This window comes from Corvus kubaryi, unplaced genomic scaffold, assembly GCF_017639235.1.
Source record: "Corvus kubaryi isolate FWS band 111438036 unplaced genomic scaffold, C.kubaryi_AGA036_p1.0 37385, whole genome shotgun sequence".
NCBI lineage: Eukaryota > Metazoa > Chordata > Aves > Passeriformes > Corvidae > Corvus > Corvus kubaryi.
In genome coordinates, this window is record NW_024581127.1 from 10,499,046 (window position 1) to 10,520,033 (window position 20,988).

Consider the following 20,988-nt stretch of genomic DNA (forward strand, 5'->3'; position numbering starts at 1 on the left):
TCTAATGATCATTTCACAGCAAAGTTCAAATGAGAGAAGGATTCAAAGCTGATCTTGACCAGACTGGCAGTGCAACTATATAAAGAGATTGAAGATCCTACAATTACTTTCCAAGGGAAAGTATTTTAGTAAACAAAAGGCAGTCTATAAGATGAAACATTCACTTCCATGCCAATTTTTGCAAACTAATAAACTGAGTGATACTTTTTATAAGTTGTGAGAGCTGTTATCCTTAGACAACCACAGCCATGTATCAATTGATAACGTTTTTTGTGATTATTGTTGGTTTTGTAGGATTTTCAGCTTGATAGTGGCTTCAAGCCATATTATATATTTAAAATACATGTCTTCCACAAGAACAATTGGATTTTATCACTGATATGCACTTTTCATGTTGATTTACTATTTCTACAGCTGCCAGAAGAGTATTGTTTTGAGAGTGTTATTCAGAAATCCTGAGTCCTATTGATTTCAGAAAAGCTTTGGGTTTTCCTTCCCTTCCCACTCCCTCCTGAAAATATCCTAAAAGAGAAATTATCCATGTTTCACTGACATGTTTTTGGCTGCATCAGCTTCAGGAGCCTTGCGAGATTGTAAGGATATACCTCACATGACTGTGTAAAATCAGTAATCTGAGATTTAAATAGATGAAAGAGCAGGAATTTCAACAGAGTAGGTAAAAAGATGCAGTCAGTAATCTGTTTGAAGTAAGACAGTTACAGATCTGTACTTGATATGAAACTGTTAAATTGAAACACACATAAAATTTGAATAAGTTGTTGACACAACCTTTTTATTTTCATTGATGTAAATCAAACCTAAACTGTTAATGTGTTCCCAAAATGACATAATAAATGTTTGAATGGTAATATGTGGCCAAAAAATACATTATTAATGTAACTTCTAGTTATAATTATAAGTTGCTTCTTTGAAGTTCCATTTTGAAATTTTGCAGAACTATTTTAGGTTGAAAAATTACATGTTGAAAATAAAGAGAAGTTCCATGGCAAGGAGGGGGGAGGGGAGCTTGCTTTTGGGAGTATTTGCTGTGGGGTATTGGTTTTGGTTTCCAGAATTGTAAGATGTAGCATACACTGAAATGAGAGAGAGCAAGCACACTTCAGACTACAAGGTTTGACTGGTGAGGAAGGCACAGAATGCAGCTGGAAACCTGCAGGCTATAAAGAGACTGAGGAGTGGCACAGAGAAAAATAGAGCAGATAAATGATACTAGAGATACGATTAAAATTTTAGGAAACAAAGCAAGTTTCATTCATTTAACAAGTCATAAGCCTGTAAGCAGAGAATTGCTGAAGAGAAGTGTGTAAAGAATCTTAGTTCTTTTTTTTGGTCCTTATTTGCTTTGGGTTATTTTCTAATTCAAAAAGATAATGGAACATTTTTCAAAATTCTAGTCAAATTTAGGGTTTCTATTTTAAATGTATTTTGTATTGCAATTCACTGCAAAAAATATTACAGACTTGTTCACTTCAAAGCTCTGTTTGACTGGAGGTCTTGTCAAAGTGAGAGAGTGAACATTTTCAAAGAGGGGAGGCAGGAGATAAAGAACTGCTATAAATTCTTCAAAGTGAGAAAGATCACTAGATAGTTGTCACTTAGTTTAATACTGGGCACCTTCATTTGTTATTTGGATTAATGCCTTGGGTGACAGTCCAGAAGATATACAAGTGGTAGGATTTAGACTATTGTAAAAAATTCTGTGAAGAAATAGGGAATCAGACTGTACAAATCAGAGTGGTAGAAAACCACACATCTTAGTAGATGACCATGTATGCCTCCTAAGTGTGCACACACCGCATTTAAATTCTAAAATGCAGATAAGTGTAAAGTGCTGTAGGTGGGCATTCTTATTCTAACCAACTATAAATTACATTTACATTAACAATAAAGGATTCCAGCCAATGCAATATACCAACCCCAAGGCACTCAGTTGTCTGTTGCTTGATGTTATATCAAAATGTAATGAGTTAAACTAGAATTCTCTAATTCAGCCATAAACCACAGTAGTGACATAGAGTTACTAATGAAACTATCTCTTCACCAGGGTATGAGGAACAGTCTATATGACCATTAGGGCTTATGAACTTTAAATCTAGTACTTGTATGGGTTGATGAATATTGGCACCAGTTAATGAATTTGAAAACTATTTTATTCCTCAGAAGTTACCCCTGTTGGATATTACAGGAATCCATGATGATACTGTGTAAATTTTCCAACAATCTATATTGGAATCCTTGGTTTGCTGACAAATGATAGATTCTATATTATATATATACACTTATACACACTTTCTCTGGTTGACAGAGCTCTAGAGAGTATATCTTGAAAGTTTCCATCTAACTTTCCCTCCAAGGCCTCAGTGTGACAGCAGGCACACTGTGCGAACTACATGCCAGACTCAGGAGTTTAACAGATGTACTGCCCTGCACACACCCCTACGCCCATCATCACCTACGCAGGAAACGGTCGGGTAAGTGACTCATCAAATTATAATCAAATTAATTTGTACTTAGAACAGACCCATGGGCACCTACATTTTGCAGAGACTGACTCCTTTCAATAACCTATTTTACATACTTAAATTAGAGATCTGAGTTTCATTACAGCACTCCTAGCTTCAGAGCATTATTATCTGAGAAGCTGCCAAGAAAGTTGAAAGGTAACATTAAGTACATACTGGGTGTTAAATTGATGCTGTAAGCTTTGGAGAATTTACTGGCTACTAAATACATGCAATTTTAATGCAAGAAAACAGCTTGGTTTTTATATAGCACATACACACTTATAAGAGGTATCCATAGTAGCACTTTTATATCATACATTAATAATAAACTTCTCAAAATATTGAAAAATATTCAGGAATTTATATTTAAATTAAAAGTCATCACTATTAGTGACATTTGTATACCTATACAAATATCTTTAGTACCTGTAAGTGATATGTTTGTGTTGCCATTTCTGTCCTGTTAACGCGTAGCGTTTCCGACGAATGTTAAATTTGGAGCTACCTCTTGTTTGGTCAGGCACACCACATCGAGGTTTCTTCATCCAGCTGCAAGAAACAGCACCACACAATTAAAGAAACGTGAAAGGAAAATCATAGCCACTGCATCCAACTAATAAGAACATGTAATTATTTGTATATATAATTTTATTTAACATATAAACTAATAAAAACAACAGACTGTTGGTGATCTTTTAATTCAAGATACTGAAATTGCTAACTTTATGATGCTATCAAGTTCTTCTATCTTCCTCTTTTTCCACATAATGAGAAGTTGCAACATTGCAACTGTAAGCTCCTAATGGAGATATTTAACTCGGGGATTATGCTTAGAATATTTAATGTTCTGCACAAAATCAAGCTGAAAAAGTCTAAATCACGTAAAATAAAAATGACCATTGCAGCAGCACCAGACTTCCCAGAGAGATGCTGTATTTCTACAGTGCTCTTCAATATTTCAATGTTTTCCAATACTTCAAAAACTTTAAATCTGCCAGCATTCAAAATATATTGTAATTAAGATGATATCTAATTCAAAAGCATAATTTCTGCAGCAATATCCTTGATCTGTTTCTCACTTGTAGTGTAAGGCACTATCTAGTTCAAACAAAATTCAGCTGAAGTTATTATTTTATATGAGTTGAATGGCTGCAGGACAATTTACCATCAGGAAGAGAATAAGACTGAAGTCTTTTACTGCATAAACAAAAGACAAATCTCCTCTGTTACTTTTTCTGGCTCATTGAACTATATTTCTATCATGCCAAACAATTACTTATGTAAAAGCTATAGTTTTCCAATGGCACTTACCAGAAAAATAGTCATACCCTATATTCAGGCTTTCATGGATGAATTTCTGACCATTAAACTGGCATCGTTTTATAAATAAATGGACACACATCAGCTGTATATGTGTGATTGGATGACAGAAAAGTAATTTGAAATGTCATCTCAGAAAGTAGATTCCCTTTAAAACATGCACAGGTAATAAAAAACTCAAAAAAAGCAAACAGTCAACCATCAACCTCATTTTCATAAATGTGTGTGAAGTGGTTTCAAAGTACTTCTAGTACAGCTAGACTTGTAACACTTCATACATGCTGTAGCTACGGATATATAGCAAACTGTTTTTCAAAGACACAAGTAGGTGTTAAGCTCACCAGCCTGTGGGAAAGTACAAAATTTTCTTGATAGTACCAAGATGGCACTACACCCCACTTGCACTGATAAGAGCTATAGAAGTGCCTGCAAAAACTCTGATGGGTGACAAATCTATTGAGTAGTACAAGTGAGGAACCCAAAACTCATGAATTTAACTGCCTTAACTGAAGACATCAAGTTCACAATTACGTGTTTCAAATAAGAAACATAGAATGATTTGTTCTAATTTCTAGTAAGAATACTTATGCATGGCACATAAAACAGCTGATGTGCAAGGAAAACAATCTTCTTTCCCTAGTGCCTGCAAAGACCATACTGCAAAAATCTAAAAAAACTTTACCCCACCAGCATTTGCTGAAACACCCTGCAACTTTACTTCAGGTTCCTTTGGTTTTTGAAATAAAGTAACAATTCAACAAAGTAGGCATTAGGGATTTTTTGGGACAAATATTATTGAAAAGTTTAATTTGCTCTAATAATGAAAGAAAATGAAGGAAAGAAGTAAACCTCTGTTACAGACCAAAGGGCAATAATATTCTTCTTAGTAAAATGTTATATTTACACTTCATGAGATTAAAATTGGTTCAGACCTTCAAAAACTTTTAGACACTTTGCCAGTAATACTTTTTCACAGTGCATGTTAGATCAGTATGCAGCATTTTAATGGCAGGGTAGATATAAATTATGCTGTTGAAACTGCACACACACACATTGCAGAAAAAGATAAACATAACAAAAGATCAGTGTTCTCACCTTCAGGTGATATCCCTACACCAAGAGCAAGAAGCAAGGAATAAAGCAAAACCAAGTAACTATTATATTTTGTAAGAAACACTTTCCAAACATATTGTATAAAATATATATCACTTATAGTTGTATCATTTCAAGGGCAATGACTTCTAAGTCATTGAGTTAGGCCTTCCCCCTCTCCAAAAAGTTTACATTATTTAGCTTAACTGATGGAGACCTATTTTAATAACGGGGTTTTCTCACTGGCAAGCTAGGGGCAGATAAGAGTAAATATTCTAAGTTCTGAATTTAAAAATTAATCTTCAAAGCTATTGAAATAATTTCTCAAGTCAAAAGATTCAATAATCTTATAGAGAATTCTGTTAATGTAAAAATTTTTTCATACTTTAGAATTAATACCAAAAGTCAGGAACAACAGGTTACATGGATTCAAAAGTCAACATTGTATTATCCTAATACAACTACTGACCATCCTTTTTTAACAAAACATAGCCCAAAATAACACATTATGAAATTCAAGCAGTCACAATTTATTCTTGCATTGATTTTGAAGTAGTATGTACCTATCAAGGACATTATGCTTGTATCTCTATTGGTTTGGACAACCAGGGGATGTTCCAAGTTGTCATGCTGTCTGGACCACTAATGTTCTTACTGTTCTTACATGAGGTCTGGGACTGTAGTTCACACAATATAAATCCAAATATAATTCAAATGGAAGTCATTGCATGAGTGGTTCAGTAGCTTTTGGGAAATTATCTTCATGAAAAATTTAAGGAAAGATGCAATTCGCAGCTGAAGAGTTGGAACATCACCAAATCCATCACCTAGATCTTAGCTGAGCTAAGTTTAGCAGTAGAATTTTAAACAAACTAGTGCATGACTAGTAAGGGAGCTCAGTATTTTCTAGAACAGAAATGAGGCAAAACGTTAACAACTTCAGACACATAAATTTCCCTTTTATTCCTTTAATATTTTAAATCTTTTTCAACAGTAATTTTTCTCACACTCACTGGGAGGAAGACTTCTGTTAGTAATAATCATTAAAGCTCATGTCATTCCGGATACTTAGGGCATGATATGGTCTTCCACTGGGGGAAGTGACAAATAAAACACTGATTTCTATTTTCTTCCAAATATAGATTCTTTTAATGTATTATGATCAAAGTCTTCTATGTTTCTGATTGCTTGTTGGAGTTTAATTTTTTGACCTGTTTTTTAAATGGTTTAAAATATGTTTCATTTTAAAAGGGTGCACACAGGTAATGACTTTGCTTCTTTCTCATCACTTTGTTTTTGAACTTGTAGAAATCTTTTCTGCAGCAGCCCCTCAAAATTAGTATAAGTACTCAATAAAGAGGCTTAGTTGTGACTGGACTTCTCTATCTGTACACTATGTCACATCACATTCCTCTTCTAACTCCATTAGGTTGAATCTTGAGGAATGTATGTCAGGAAAATTTAAACATTTTAGACTCACAGCAAATCTAGAAAGATTAAAAGAAAAATATGCAGCAAAACTGTGATGCTCTCCCAGTAGAAAGAGAGATGAAACCGAACTTCTTCTACCTCATGCCATTTGCCTAACCATATTTTGTTCTTCAGTAGTTAAGAGGAAAAAATCTCTGTCACTTATTTTTCTTAAGCCTTCAGGAAAAAATTTTGGCCTAACACAGAATCAAAACATTAAAAATCATACCTTTCATTAAGAGCCCCAACTGCTTTATCCCTAATCAAAATTGTTGCTAAGGTTGCACAATGGTTTTGTTGTTGTGGGGTCTAGGGTTTATTTTGGGCAGAGTTATAGCAAAAAAGGAAACTAAAAGGGAGGATTCAACTTGACTTACTGGAACTTAACTTAGTGGCTGGAAAAACTACAGACATCTATTTAAGAAAACTACTGAATTATACCCCTAAACTTTTAGTGAGCAGAAAGAGGTATGTTTTCTAAGCATCTTTGCTTTTACCTACTGTAGCCTGCTATTACAGGATGTTACTGATACTTGCTAAGTAATAGAAAACAGTCAAAGAGTGATGTAAGATATTGTATGTCAGCCCTGATGATTGCTTTACAAGACTTCTCATTGGATATTTGCTGAGGATACAGACCTTATATATACTTTTGCACAAAAGAATTTACTATTTACTAAGAAAATAAACCACTGGATCAATTTCAACAGGTCAGATTTAACTTTGTGACTGATAGTTAATATAAAAACAGCAGAGAGCATAAACTTAGTTAAAAGCTGATCTAAGCAATAAAATAAGCACATTTGCCATTTATTTATAAAGGATGGCATTAGAATAAAATGAAAGTTTTGTTATTATTGCACAGATTTAGTCAGCATCCTATACACGACCATTCCAACTGTCTATCAAGAAGTTTGCAAAGTAATCCTCAAAACTGCAGAACAAGTTTTGGAAATAAACATGTATAGTAGTTTTAAGAAAAGAACAACTAGTCTTTTTCTCTCTCTCCTAGTTTGTTTTAGGGATGCAGAAGACCAGGAATAACAACAGTGGGTCCAGTTTCAGAAGTGTTCTTTTCATGAAACATTGGCTGTGTTTGGTAGCATATAAATGAAATACAGAAAATACTGTGACACTCCATGCAAATTTCAGACAGTATTTTCATTGGGTTTGCCACTGTCTTGGTACTTGTATTCAGAACCTCCCTAATATTTTTACACCATTATAAGGATGTCTCTTCCTACCACTCACTCTTCCTTATCCCTAGCAATATGTATGCATCATTCTTTTCAAGTCACTTGAGAAAAAAAATAGCAAAAACCAGTGAATGCTGAGTAGTAGGGAGAAGACGAATACTGTTCATATTTATGCATACCAAAATACTCATTGAGGGATTATCTACTTCTCAGAGCAGCAAAATCCCCCCAGGAGACTTTTGATGTTGCTGCTGCTGTAGGACAATATTTCTTTGTTAGTACCCCCAAAGTTGGTTCCTATCAAGTTAACACTATAACTTTTTAAATTGTTTGTCCTTTTGAAGACAAAGAAGCACATCATAATCTCTTCTCGAGATGTGTAAAAGAAGCAGGTAAATCCTCATGCAGAAGATGGTAACATATTTTTTATGAGGTTCCTGCTGTATTTATTATTTGTAACACCAGCACTGTTAGTGATTACAGCATATTAATCCCAGAGAAACAAATATCACCTATTTCTGAACTAAAGAGTATATATAATTTCTGTGTAGATGAAAGTGAAAACAAATTTTGTACATTTCAAAAATGTACAAAATATTGCCACAAATGAACAACTGAAAAACAATCTACCCTTTATTAGTCATATCTTCCATGAATATTCAGTGATGTGAACTGATGGTGTCTTGAGGCAAGAATTTAGTTAAAGATAAGTTTTTCGTTGTTTTGGTTTTTTCAGCGCCAATATAAGTGTGACAAGCCTTTAAGAATCAATTCTGTTCATAACTTGACTCAAGTTAATGTGACTCCAAATATCTGAGTAAATGCAGCATTCATCCAGCGTGAGTTACATGTACATATGAATTGCAATGTATTAATATATCTTTCTGTGTAGAAGAAAATCATGCATCAAAAGATCTCAGACTCAATATTCACCACTTTATAAGATTAATGCTTTGGATTGCTGCATAGATAGATTTCTTCATCTCTTACATTGCAGAAGTGAAGAAAACCTTGGTGGCCAAAATGCCAAATTAGCAACATTAGCCACCTCCATTTGAATTTAGAATTTTGGGTTGGTTTGGTTTTTTCAATTCTCCAGCTGATACTCTAAACTAAGAGATGGCCTCTGCTTTCCCTTGGGTTACCCCCTTCTGTCTCCTCTGTGCTGCTACGAACAGAATATTTTAGTGAAACATATTGTCTCTTACAAAGCTGCCACTAATGTGTCTTTAAAAGGGCACTAGTTACTGGCATAGCAGCACTCTCTCCTCAAAGATCAATCACTGAAGCTGTATGAAGAGCACAGACTCTTCACCCTGCAGAATGGGCCATAAACATACCTTTGAGTATGGCTCTCTCACAAGGCATTTACTGCTATTGCACTGCATGGTCTAAGGTCCTTTAAATTCCTAAACGGAGTGATGTGTGATCAACTCACCTCCCCTGAGGGCAGCCACAAAATCTGCTTTGTTTTATTGCTTTTCAATGCAATAGAGTATGTGTCAGTGGAATAAAATGATTTTTCCAATCCTGCCAGCATTTTGTGTAGTCTCTTCCCTAAACTCTAAATGATAGAAAAATCATTAATGTCAGCTACTTTACCCTAAAAGAATAACAAAAGATGACACATCAGGTTGGGGGTGGTAAATGGGAAATGAAGGAGGATTTTCCCCCCCAAATAAGCATTTTAGAGCAGTAGAAGCATATTTCACTGAAGCAAATGTTGAATATGCAGTGACAGCACTATTTAGTTATTGCTTGCTTTTCAAGGAAAGTAACTTTTCTGAAATCACAGGATAGTCTTTATCACAATTTAACTGAAATGAGTCCAACAAGCACTTCAAATCAGAGAATCAGAGAATAGCTGAAGTTGGAAAAGACCTCTAAAATCATTGATTCCAACCATTATCATGGCACTGCCAAATCCACCATATAACCATGTCCCTAAGTGCCATACTTACCCTTCCCTGGGCAGCCTGTTACAATGCTTGGCAATCCTTTAGGTGAAGAACTATTTCCTAATATCCATCTAAACCTCCCTGGTGCAACTTGAGGCTTGTCCTGTCACTTATTACCAGGGAGAAGGGGCCGACTCCTGCCTGGCTACAACCTCCTTTGAGGTAGTTGTAGAGAGTGGTAAGGTCCTCCTGAGTCTCCTTTTTTTCAGGTTAAACAGCCACAATTCCCACAGCTGCTCCTCATAGGACTTGTGCCCCAGACCCTTCCCCAGCTCTGTTGCCCTTCTCTGGACATGCTCCAGCACTTCAAAGTCCTTCTTGCAGTGCAGTGAAGGGCCCAAAACAGAATATGGGATTCGAGGAGTGGCCCCACCAATGTGAAGTACAGGGGCATTATCTCTGCCCTGGTCCTGCTGTTTTAATCCCAGACACATTTTCTTAATTGTGCATTAATAGTCGCTGGTTTTTTTAATTTTTTGGCATGTTTTTAATATTTGGCACAGTATAGAGGTATTTGAAAGTGTCCTTTAATAGGTCTGTTTTACAAAGTTTCTCTGTGTCCATTCTGTCACTAAAATCAGACACTGAGAGCCCGAAACAACTTCAGAATTGCAAAGGGCATGCAAAACAAATTCAATTTTACTGCATATTAAAATGACCACACCTAGTTTTTTGTTACTGAAAAACACTAAATGAATGAGCCAGTGGAGTGTGCCAAATATTTTTTTTCAATGAGAATAAAGAAATTTACACTAAAGATTTTCTAGTAAAAAAAGACTCCTTCAGTTGTGGAACGTTTAATGGATTCTTGCCAGCTCCAAATACGTTTCTTCCCTTCCACATTGACAACCTTTTGACCCTTTCTTTAGGTAACCCTGTAACATCTTGTTTACAATCACTCACCCAAAGGCAGACAGCATTTAGGCAGGTGATGACCTGCTACCACAAAATACAGTAGATGAAGAAAATGAAAAGGCAAGGAAAGAGAGAAAAAATTTAATTCCCCATCTGAAGCTGCAACACTATTTGGATACTCCGGTTACACTGCTGCTTCCCAGCTCTATTTTACCCTGCTTGAAACAGAAAAGTCAAGAGCAGTTCAGTACTGGTTACTTACTCAATTGTGTTCCTGTCCACTTTTCCTGTCATATTAATGCCATAGAACTGCTGCATGGCAGCTATAGCTGATTGCATGGTTTCTGCAGAGCGCAACACCGACATTCGGGGGTCAGTTGGTGGAAGGTAGCCATACTTTTGTAACCATACCTGCAATGACAAGTGCAGTGGCTATTAAATAGAAATTAGAGGTAAATAAAATGCTCCCTAGTAATTAGTTTTATACCATACATAAAGAAGCTTCTAATTCACCAAGTCCTGTTAGTTTGGGTGCTTGGTGTTCTTTTATTTATCTGCAGACAAGAAATTCTTCGGGGATTTTCTTTAACCTTCTTTATTAAAGATTCTGTTGCTGTAAGACTTACAGAGTTTTCTACCCAGAAGCAATCTCTCTCTATTATCTGAAACTGACTGCTTCAATTATTTATTTAATGTATTTATTTATTTATTTATTTGAAGCTACAACTTAAGCACCTAACCCTGGCTCTAGGCACTTCTAGTAGTGTTTTAAGCAGACAAAATATAAATCTACAATATATGCCACATACAACTGACTACCCACAGGGCACACAATAATATTCACCATCTACAATAATAAATCCACAATAGCTCTCACACATTTACACTATATTGTTATTGTCTCTCAAAGAATATAAAAGAGAGGGTAGGGAGACATTCAGCTTTCTGAAAAGAACGTCAAAATCACATACTTATAGGCAAAGCAGGTGTCCAGGAGACAGTGAAGTAGCAGAGTCTGCCTTCACTTAGCGAAAATTTTGATAAGAGGAACTGCCTTTTTAAATCAAGATGGATTTAATGCCAACTGATTATGGTCTTAATTGCATAAAAGCGTGAGGCTCAAATTACTGAAAGCTTCATGGATTAAAGCCACTATCTTAAGAACACTTGGACAAACCCTCTGAAACATGCTGTCCTCTTGAGGCAATGTTTCATAAACGAGTAGCTACAGCTATAATGTTTCTATGAATTCTCAAAATCAAGACTATACAGAGAACAGTGAAAGACTTTTGAGGAAGTGAGGGCACTGATACAGCTTTAAAAATGTCTTTTCATTTGAGGGCTGGAAGTACTCACTAGAACAAAAGGTACATATATGGCCATTCTACAAGACTCAGTTAAAAAGCATTCCTGCTATTTCACTCCCCCCAGTAACAAAATATTTGTGACCCCATAAATCTGTTCTTTAACAAAAAAAATTTTTAAAAATTGATTCAGCCACCTCTTTCAAACATATCACATCACAATTCACAGATTCTGAATCATTACATTAATGAACGCTATCCGCCCACTACACCTTATAGTGTTTTGTGGGCTCTCTCTGCCTCATACAACACTTCTGGGTTTTTATCTGTTTGTATATACACTGTTTTTATACAGCCTAACACCAACCTACGTATCTATGTTCAGTTTTAAATTTATCTTGCAGAGTCCACTGTTTCAGTTTTATAGCAGGTTAACCATGGTCGTGGTGCACTCCCCTTTTACGAACACAGTGCAGATGATCATGAGGAATTAATTCATTATTAAGGTTCTCTTTGCTAACACTGAATGTGTATTACAGGTGAACATCGGCTCAGTGCAAGTAAAAGATCAAACTGACATTAATGATTGCGGAAATCTTCAGGTTATGAGTTCAGATATTTCTAATTTAAACATGTTTACCTTAAACACACATTTACCTATCCAGTTCACACACAACCTCAACAATCACAGAATCACAAAATCACAGAATATTCTGAGTTGAAAGGGACTCACAAGGATCATCGAATCCAATACTTAAGTGATTGGCCCACAGGGATCAAACCCACAACCTATTTGTGAGCCCCACACAACACGGAGATACAACATGACAGCAAGGTATAGAAAGGATTAAGACCCAGACTAAAGTCTTTCACCTTCACACCATCTTTATATACAGGAGCCATTCAGAATAAGAACAAAAATTTGTTTAATAGATAGGAAAATGCTCTTATGTCCAATATAAATGAACTGCTACAATCAGTACCTAACATCCAACTTTACATACTCTTACCTTCTTACACTTTTCAGTTTAAGGGAGAACTTGCGTACATTAAGTGTGTGAAAGATCTGGGTAATTACAGAAATAATTTAGTTTACTTGCCACTTTGCAGATGAAGCCTGTTCGTTCTTCCTTCCAGAAGATAGCTCTGACAGGCCAGACAGTGCCTGAATGTTGGCAAGAGCAATGTAATATGTGGAAACAAGACCATGGAACTAAGAATTAAATAAGTTTGACACAGAGTGGATTGATTTCAGTGTAGTATGTAGAGTCTCTTTGAATGAATATTTACAATGAGTATATTTAAGAATGGGGTTATTTTCATATTCTTCTTCTGAAGTCAGTGATATCAAAACAAATAGGGAAGAAAAATAGTTCTGGGTAGTATGTCATGGTTATGTAAAATGATACTACCTTCTTGCCACCTTCTCAGCAAGAATTTGGTATGCAGACATAGAGCAGGGCTTTTTATGAAGCTCTCAGGTGCCAAGGGCAGACAAAATTGCTTGGTAGCCTTGGGAGGTCACCTATCATCACACAAAACCATCCCCACCGTGGCATAAATGAAGGAGTCAGAGGTATGGGCTTACAAGTAAGAAAATTTGCCAGAAGTTAAACCTTCAGATATCTGAATTAGAAAAGCTGTTAAGACGGAGACAGAAAAAATATCTTGGGGACTACTGCTCATGGGAGAAGTGGAGCAGGGAGAACAAACTGGAATCTTGCAGAGTGCCATTGCAGAGAAGCTTGGCAGAAAAGGAAAAGAGAGTTGGCTCAGAAACAGCAGGAGAGGACAGTATAGCCTTTCCCTATCTAAGAAGTCTTACATACAAGTTAAATACAGGATGTCTGAAAGCCACCCCCAATCATTAACAAAGGAAGTAGACCACTTGGGTCTTCCCTCAGCCTTCAAAATAGCCTAGAAGACACAGCCAACATACTGGAAAGTCAGATGACACTCTAAAAGTAAGTTTCTTTTTGAAAAATCAGACAAATTGACCTCCATGTTAGACAGTGTTTGAGAGGTAGTAGCATTTAGTGTTACAAAATTCTTTACTCTGTCCTTATGAGAAAGGATTATGAATCAAGAAAAAAGACAGCAAATCTAGTTCTGTAGTTTTCTGCAGGAAGGACAGAAAATTTTGAAGGACCTTGGCTCAGACTACTATATATCTGAAATATGCACCTCAGATTCTATTGTGTATAGCCCAAATGCTGTGAACTGTAGAGGAGAAGCTTAACTTAAAGCCCAGAATGCATAGGTGGGCAAAACAGTGAAGAGGAAAAGAAACAGTTTGAGCAGGGAAATGAAAGAAAACCATTTTCTATCTGTCTTGTATTTTTGAGGCAAGCTATAAAAGAAATTATATCCAGAAGAATTTTCCCCTCCCCTCTACTGAAATTAGACTTAGTCTGCCTTAATGTACTTCAACAATGACAATGCCTTGGCGAGCCCCATCCTGAGGAAACCATCAGTCTTGGAACAAAGAAATAGTGAAGTAGATCCATCTAACATGTAATGTCTGGGATGCCAACAGGGACCCTTTGCACAGACTCCAAATAAGTGATATATTTCACTCCTTTACAATTTAGGAAGATAAAATACTGCTACTTCAAGTCAAGTTTTTGGGCAGGACTTTCTTGTCCTGCTGCCAAATGAGATCCATGGTACCTCTCGTAGCCACAGAAAAACACAGCTGGAACACAACAGGTTCCACCACTTCCCTCTCTAGTACAGTGTTTTAGTATCCTACTGCTGTGAAGTTTGCTTTAGAGTTGATTCCTTCTTGCTAGAATTTAAGCCTGTAACTTTTTATTTTACCTGCTGCAGGTAAAGGGAACCAATTATTAATTTCCCCTCTGAAGCAGCCTTTTATGTATTTGAACTTTCTGATGTGAGTCACTCTTTCTACTGTTTTAAAAATGAACTGAAGAAACCTCTTTTGCTTAATTATATTTCATTATCTGCATTAACCTCCAGAAAACTTGAAGCTAAAATCTATCTTTACTAAGCATCTGGTGGCACTAGATTTCTATGTTAGTTCCCACTGTTGGCCTATTAAGAAACACTGGAGTTTAGCTGAAGTGTTAGGAGTAATTCAGAAGAACATGGACACACAAATATTTCATTTAGGAAAGAAAAACAAAAAAACAGAAAAACCAGAAATAAAATTAGCCTAAAAATATTTTTATTCAGCAACAGAACTTCAAGACTTATGTCCTATTCATCTATACATTTTAAAATTTTAAACCCATGATTTGCATATTTTACCCATCAGAAAAGTTCCTTCACCCTAATTCCACCTTCTGTTTTCATAATTGTAAAGAAAATGATAAAAAAAATCCATTGGTGATTAAATCTGTAGACATGATAGGAGTTTGTTGAGGACCTGACACTTCTGCAGGCATCCATGGAATCTGTAAGTGCTCAGCACATGAGCTGTATCACCTTCCAGATTTTGGATGTCATTGACTAGACACCTAGGGTTTGGGGTTTTTTTTCCTGACATGATGAAAAAAATCTTTTCATTTTAGTTTGTAACTGCTACTTATGCTATTCTGTGTGGCTTATCTGGCTATGGAACAGATAGCACTTTCTCACACTGCTGTATTTTTTTCTCCTCTATAGGATAAAGAATGGGCTAACTTAAAGTGTATTAAACACACCAAGGGATTTTAATCATTCAGATCTTTGCTAGTTTAGGAAGAAAGATTGATCTTAAAAACAGTATGTTGGCACCAAACTCTTATTAAGAACAAAGAGAACCCATTTATCATCATTAAAGATTAAACAAGAATATTATTAAGATAATCAGAGTTTCAGAGAGATTACTGATTTCTAAGATAGAAGAAAACTTATCAAGAAATTATTAATGTTCCTGAATGACAGTACGTAGTATAAGCTACAGTACAATTATGGTCTATGAACCTGAAGGCTTAGTTAAGTAAATCAGTCTAATAAACTAAATCAGTCTAATAAAACACAGATCAAAACAATTTCATAAACATCTTCAGTAGTGCAGCTGCATATCATTATTATTCATGTATTCCTGTTCCTTTTTTAGATTTTATCTGCAAACAGAATTCCTAACTGCACTGAGTAAAACTGTGATATTTCATAATTTCAAAATATTTTGACTTCTGTTTTTTAATACACTTCCACCAAAGACACTATAAGTGAAATGATTTAAAGTGTCTGAGTAATTCAGGAGCTTTATATTTTCAAAAAGCATACATTTATGAATCTAACTTACTGATCACTACAGGATTTAGTAGTTCAAGTGCTGATGTAATTTTGAAAAGCGATTGAAGGCTTTAACTATAGTAAGTATAAATAAGCTAGCTCTGGAATTACTACCCATATGACCAAATTATTTCTTTGTTTAGGTAAAATAATCATGGTTAATGGTGTGTTTTAATTACAGACCTACCTATGGCAGTTAATACTGACTTTTCAGTGACAACTTGATAGACAACCAGAAATAAACCAAAGTGTTTACACAGAGCATTAGATGAAATCTTCTGATGTTTTTCCTTCCTCTTGTCTTCAGTGACATCAGTTCCTCACCAGTGATGTTTTCTTAACAGAACAGCCTGATGTGAATGGGTATACGGTGCATGGCATATATCTAGTCAGAAAAATACTTCCAAAAAAAAGCACCTAAGAACACATAGTCCAGGAGAGTCTAACCTAGTCTCTCAGCAATGTCTACAGAATGAAAAGAATTATGATAGATAAAACAGAAGTTTAATGGTCATGACTGGTTTAGTACCCACGGTTTTAAGTTGAGATAACTAATTCTTAACCAAAAAACCAGCTTGCACTTTCAGAGTACATTGAAGCTCACAAACAAATCAATTTCTTGGAAACTGTGTAGCAGTGTGGAAAAGATCTTAAATAGAAAGAAGCACCTTCAGACCAAGCAATTACCTTTTTTTTCACTAGGAACATGCCAAAAAGAAAAAGTCAAAACACCAACTTGCAAAATTTAGTTCTCCACTGACATAAACTAGAAAGTGAACAACCTATTTTCTTGTCAATTATTGTGACAACCCCCCAGTAAACAATTTACATGTGTCACTGGCATAGTCTTAGACACATTAATGATGGTAATCTTTACTGGAGATTACAAAATTTGTAGCAGGGACTTAATAATTCAGACAAAGCTGTGGGATGTCTAGGCTGCAGCCTGCACTACAGTAAATACTTAGATACAGTACTAGAAGTAGCAGAATTGACCTCATAGTGGGTCATGGAAGAGAATAAATTTGGCTTCACTGAGTGCAGTGTTGCTGCAGCTAGTCAGTTCAAAATTAATTGAGGAACCTCCACTGTTCTATTATGTATCTGCCTACTGGTTTTTTCTGTGTTCTAGCTACAAAATAGATGTGAAACTGAACAATCTTATTATATTAGTCTCCAACAGCACAAAACCAGATTTACCAACACATGATACTACATGTCAGCAGAGAGGTGACAATCTGGAATTTCCCCACTCACACGTATGGTGACAGAGATAATTTTAAAAGGGTATTCCTGTTCCCAGTGGGAGGCAGCTCAAGAACGAAGACTGCAGCCCAAGGCTAGAAGCTCTGCCTTGTAAGTGACTTTGATTCAAACTCAGAGTCCAAGGCATGACACAAGTAAAAAGGCAAAATGTATTCAAAACTGTGTGCTGAATTCCTCTCATTTGTAATTCAAGTTTAGTCTAAATAATCTAAATAATTTCCTTTACTGCCACACTTACACATGGGAAAACCAATGTAGCTTGAGAGCAGCAGAAGTGGGAGGTGTAAAAGAGCTGTCAGGAGCACCAGGCCAGAGCCGTTTACAGATCCCAGGCAGATGGGAATCTACCAGAGAGCAGCAGATGTGGGGTCTGCATATAGCACTGTCCTTCAGCGACTGAAATATGCTTGGAACTGAGATAAGACACTACCCAGCTCCAAATGCAGAAGCTACATTGTTTATTCACTACTTCTACTGTCTGTGTGGAGAGTGGGTTAGTGGTATAACAACTCTGACACAAATCCCTGGCCTGGAAAGAAACCCTTGATAATTTCCTGTAGCACATTTATAACTGACATCAGAATGTGGACCTTATTCATTATTTGCTCAGGGAAATTTTCTTCAATCACTAATAGAAACCTCTGGCAAAGTCTGGCAGAGACCCAGACAAGTGGAAATACTTCCACAAATAAAACTTCTAGTTCTAGTAGATATAAATACTCAATCATACAGCTCATGTTAAAGGACACTGTCTCTGCATCTTACTAGAATTTCTATAGCTTCTAGAAAAATATTAAGTGCTCTGCAGGGATAAGAATGCTTTATTGAATAGTCTGGCTGCATATGTCCTGATTGCTTCCAAAAAAAGGAATAAAAAGAAACTTCTAAGGCCATGAGGATGAATAAGGGACTGGAGCATCACTCCTATGAAGAAAGACTGAGAGAGCTGGGACTTTTCAGCTTAGAGCAGGCTCCAGGGGTATCTTATCTATGTACACAAATATCTGAAAGGAGGGAGCACAGAAGATGGAGTCAGGCTCTTTTCAGCAGTGCCCAGTAACATGACCAGAGGTCATGGGTACAAACTGAAACACATGAAGTTCCTTTTCAGGTCTAAGGAAACACTTTTTTACTGTGAGGGTGGTCAAACACTGGCAACAGGTTGCCCAGACATGCTGTGGAGCCTCCATTCTTGGAGATACTCAAAAGCCATCTGGACATGGTCCTGGGAAGGGGGCTGGACAGAGCTCTTTTTCCACAATACCTATTCAATAACACCTTTGGTTTACGAATTTCAAACTAACTAAGAACATGGGTGCAACTCTGCAACTTTTTGCCTGATAGCTAAGCAATGGTATACGTCTAGAAAGAATTGCTGTCTACTTCTTTGATAACCATAATATTGTGGGGAATGGAGATTGCTCACAAGATTCCATAACCTCCAGTCCCTTTAAGACTCAAATATTTTACTTTTTTTGCCTCTTTCTGTCCCTCTCTGTGTATCTTCTGAGAGGTTACTCATGTTCCTACTTGGAACATCCCTGATCTTTCCCAGGCTTAGATTTTTCTTTTTCTTTTATGGTTCTCTGTGGCTCATTACATGTAGCCGTGGAGTTTATTCAGGTGCCTGGATCCCAGAACACAACGGACCAGATCAAGGTGATGGACATATAACAAAAACAATGATGAGCCTGGAGTCAGGGTAATTCTGGTTGAACCAAAGGCCCATGAGGAGTTCCTTGGAGAATCATCACTCACTTTTTGGTAGCAAAAATGAGTGACACCTCCCAACTTTCCTCATCACAGCATTGCAAGCATTTAGACAAGGCTTTGAACACATCAATCACTATATAAATGCAATTGCAGTTTGGTGATATATCAAAGAAGGCAAGAGTTCCAAATGAGTCTTTCACTACGCTCCAGAAGATCACCCCGCCTTGTCATTGCCTCTTTGACCCCTACAGCTTTGCAATACTTCACCTGCAAGCTGATTATTTTGGTCTAATCCAAATATGTATTGATGTCATAATTTTGACTATGCTTAGCATCACAACATTTTAGGGTAGAGTTGTTTATTCTTAGAAAAAAAGCAAGCAAGGAACTGAACAACTAGGGAAACAGAATTTGCTGCTTAGATCTTACAGCTTAGTACTTGCTTGAACTTTTGTTTCTTCTGGTTTAGATTTCTCAAGAGAAAGCCTATCTCCCCTCACACACATATTCTAAACAATCAAAGCAATGCATTTAATCATGAATTCATGAGGACTGCCTCATTGCTTCAATCGCCATCCTACAAGCAGCAAAGTCCCCGAGTGGTTGGCATTAGCTGGAAATGACCACATATTATTTTAGGTTTTGAGAATATCATTGCAGGCAACCATGTAGTTTAAAAGGGAGGTATTCGCATCATTAAAACTTAATAAAAATATACAGTTTTTCCTCATGGGCTGTCAAATCATTAGCAGCAGCAGCAACACCAGAAACAGAAACTGTATACTACTATAAGACTGAAGTAAGAAATCTTGGTTATTTGGTATTTCTGTCTTCTGTGGTGCAATTATAAATTACATGCTGCCGTGTGAACCAAAACAAAAACAAAACCAGCAGTGTATTGACCAAAAATACAGTAATGATCACTTTCCTTTTTTTATATCCCAACAGGTTGTTTGAAATAATTTTAATAAAAGTAGTAAAACTTTGTTCTAAGACATTTATGTAGGAAATACATAAACACATAATGTACCAACAGATGGTGGTGTGCTGCTTTAAAAAGGCTTGTGGGAAGGTAGTCCGTTGTAATAAAAGGAAAAGGTCAATCTACAAAGTTCCTTTGGGGAAATGATTGTTCAAACCATATTTGGCACTTGGTATTTGAATCCATTAGATAAAATAACTTTACTATTATAATTTATGCAGTTTCAATTTACAACACTGAAATAGATGAAATGCAACTTAAATATCTAAAGGAAATGTGACTTGAACAAACTTTTTTTAAATCCATATTACCTGAATTTAATTTTCCTCATTATAATAGGTTTTTTCTCACTTTATAAACATAAGAAACATCATAGCTTGAATCCACTAAATGTCTACATAAATGTTTCCTGAATAAATATCAATATCATGAATATTCTCATATTATGGGTTAAACTAAAATTGCATTAAAGCAAAAGGATAGAAATGCAACAGCACAATGCATATTTTTTGTTGATTTATACTTCATAGGTTTTTTACTACACCTTTATAGATAAGAGTGCATGTAAATTCATACTTAACCACACATAAGCGGTGTCTAAAAGTTTGTGTCTGTAAAAAACCAAATGGCTGTGCCAAAGTCAAGAGCAAAGCTGCCTCCCGTGAAAACAGGAGGTATTTAACTGAACCAGTTAGTTCCTTTATTTGGATGAATATAATTTTTACTTTCATTTCTTTCTATGTATTTTTAAGCAATTAATGATGTCATGACTATTAGCAACATAAACTTTTATAGCACAGTATGTTTGTTGACCACAGTCAAAAGAGTTTTTAAATGTAAATATATAAATATATGCTATATCTACTTTTAAGCTGAAACTATTCTTTTTTTTCCTTCTGCTTTTCAAAGTCAGATATCTAAGATGCAAAATTTCAGACCCTGCAATTCCTTGCTGGATGTCATTGCATATTTTAGAAATAACTCCTTTTTTTGACTGGTCTAAGATTTGTGATATTTACTATTATAGATCTTTGAAAAATCTGATTTATGTTTTCCTGCAGAAAT

The 20,988-nt window shown here is 35.9% G+C and overlaps 1 protein-coding gene across 1 annotated transcript in view; it reads right to left on the reverse strand.

The window, feature by feature from the left end:
- MMP16 (matrix metallopeptidase 16) overlaps positions 1-20,988 on the reverse strand; it is a 174,906-nt gene that overhangs the window by 79,881 nt on the left and 74,037 nt on the right. The window contains exons 2-3 of the mRNA XM_042035766.1: positions 10,679-10,827; positions 2,952-3,074 (exon numbers count right to left, since the gene is read on the reverse strand). Coding sequence (XP_041891700.1) covers positions 2,952-3,074; positions 10,679-10,827 — 272 coding nt within the window. The remainder of the gene's footprint in view (positions 1-2,951; positions 3,075-10,678; positions 10,828-20,988) is intronic.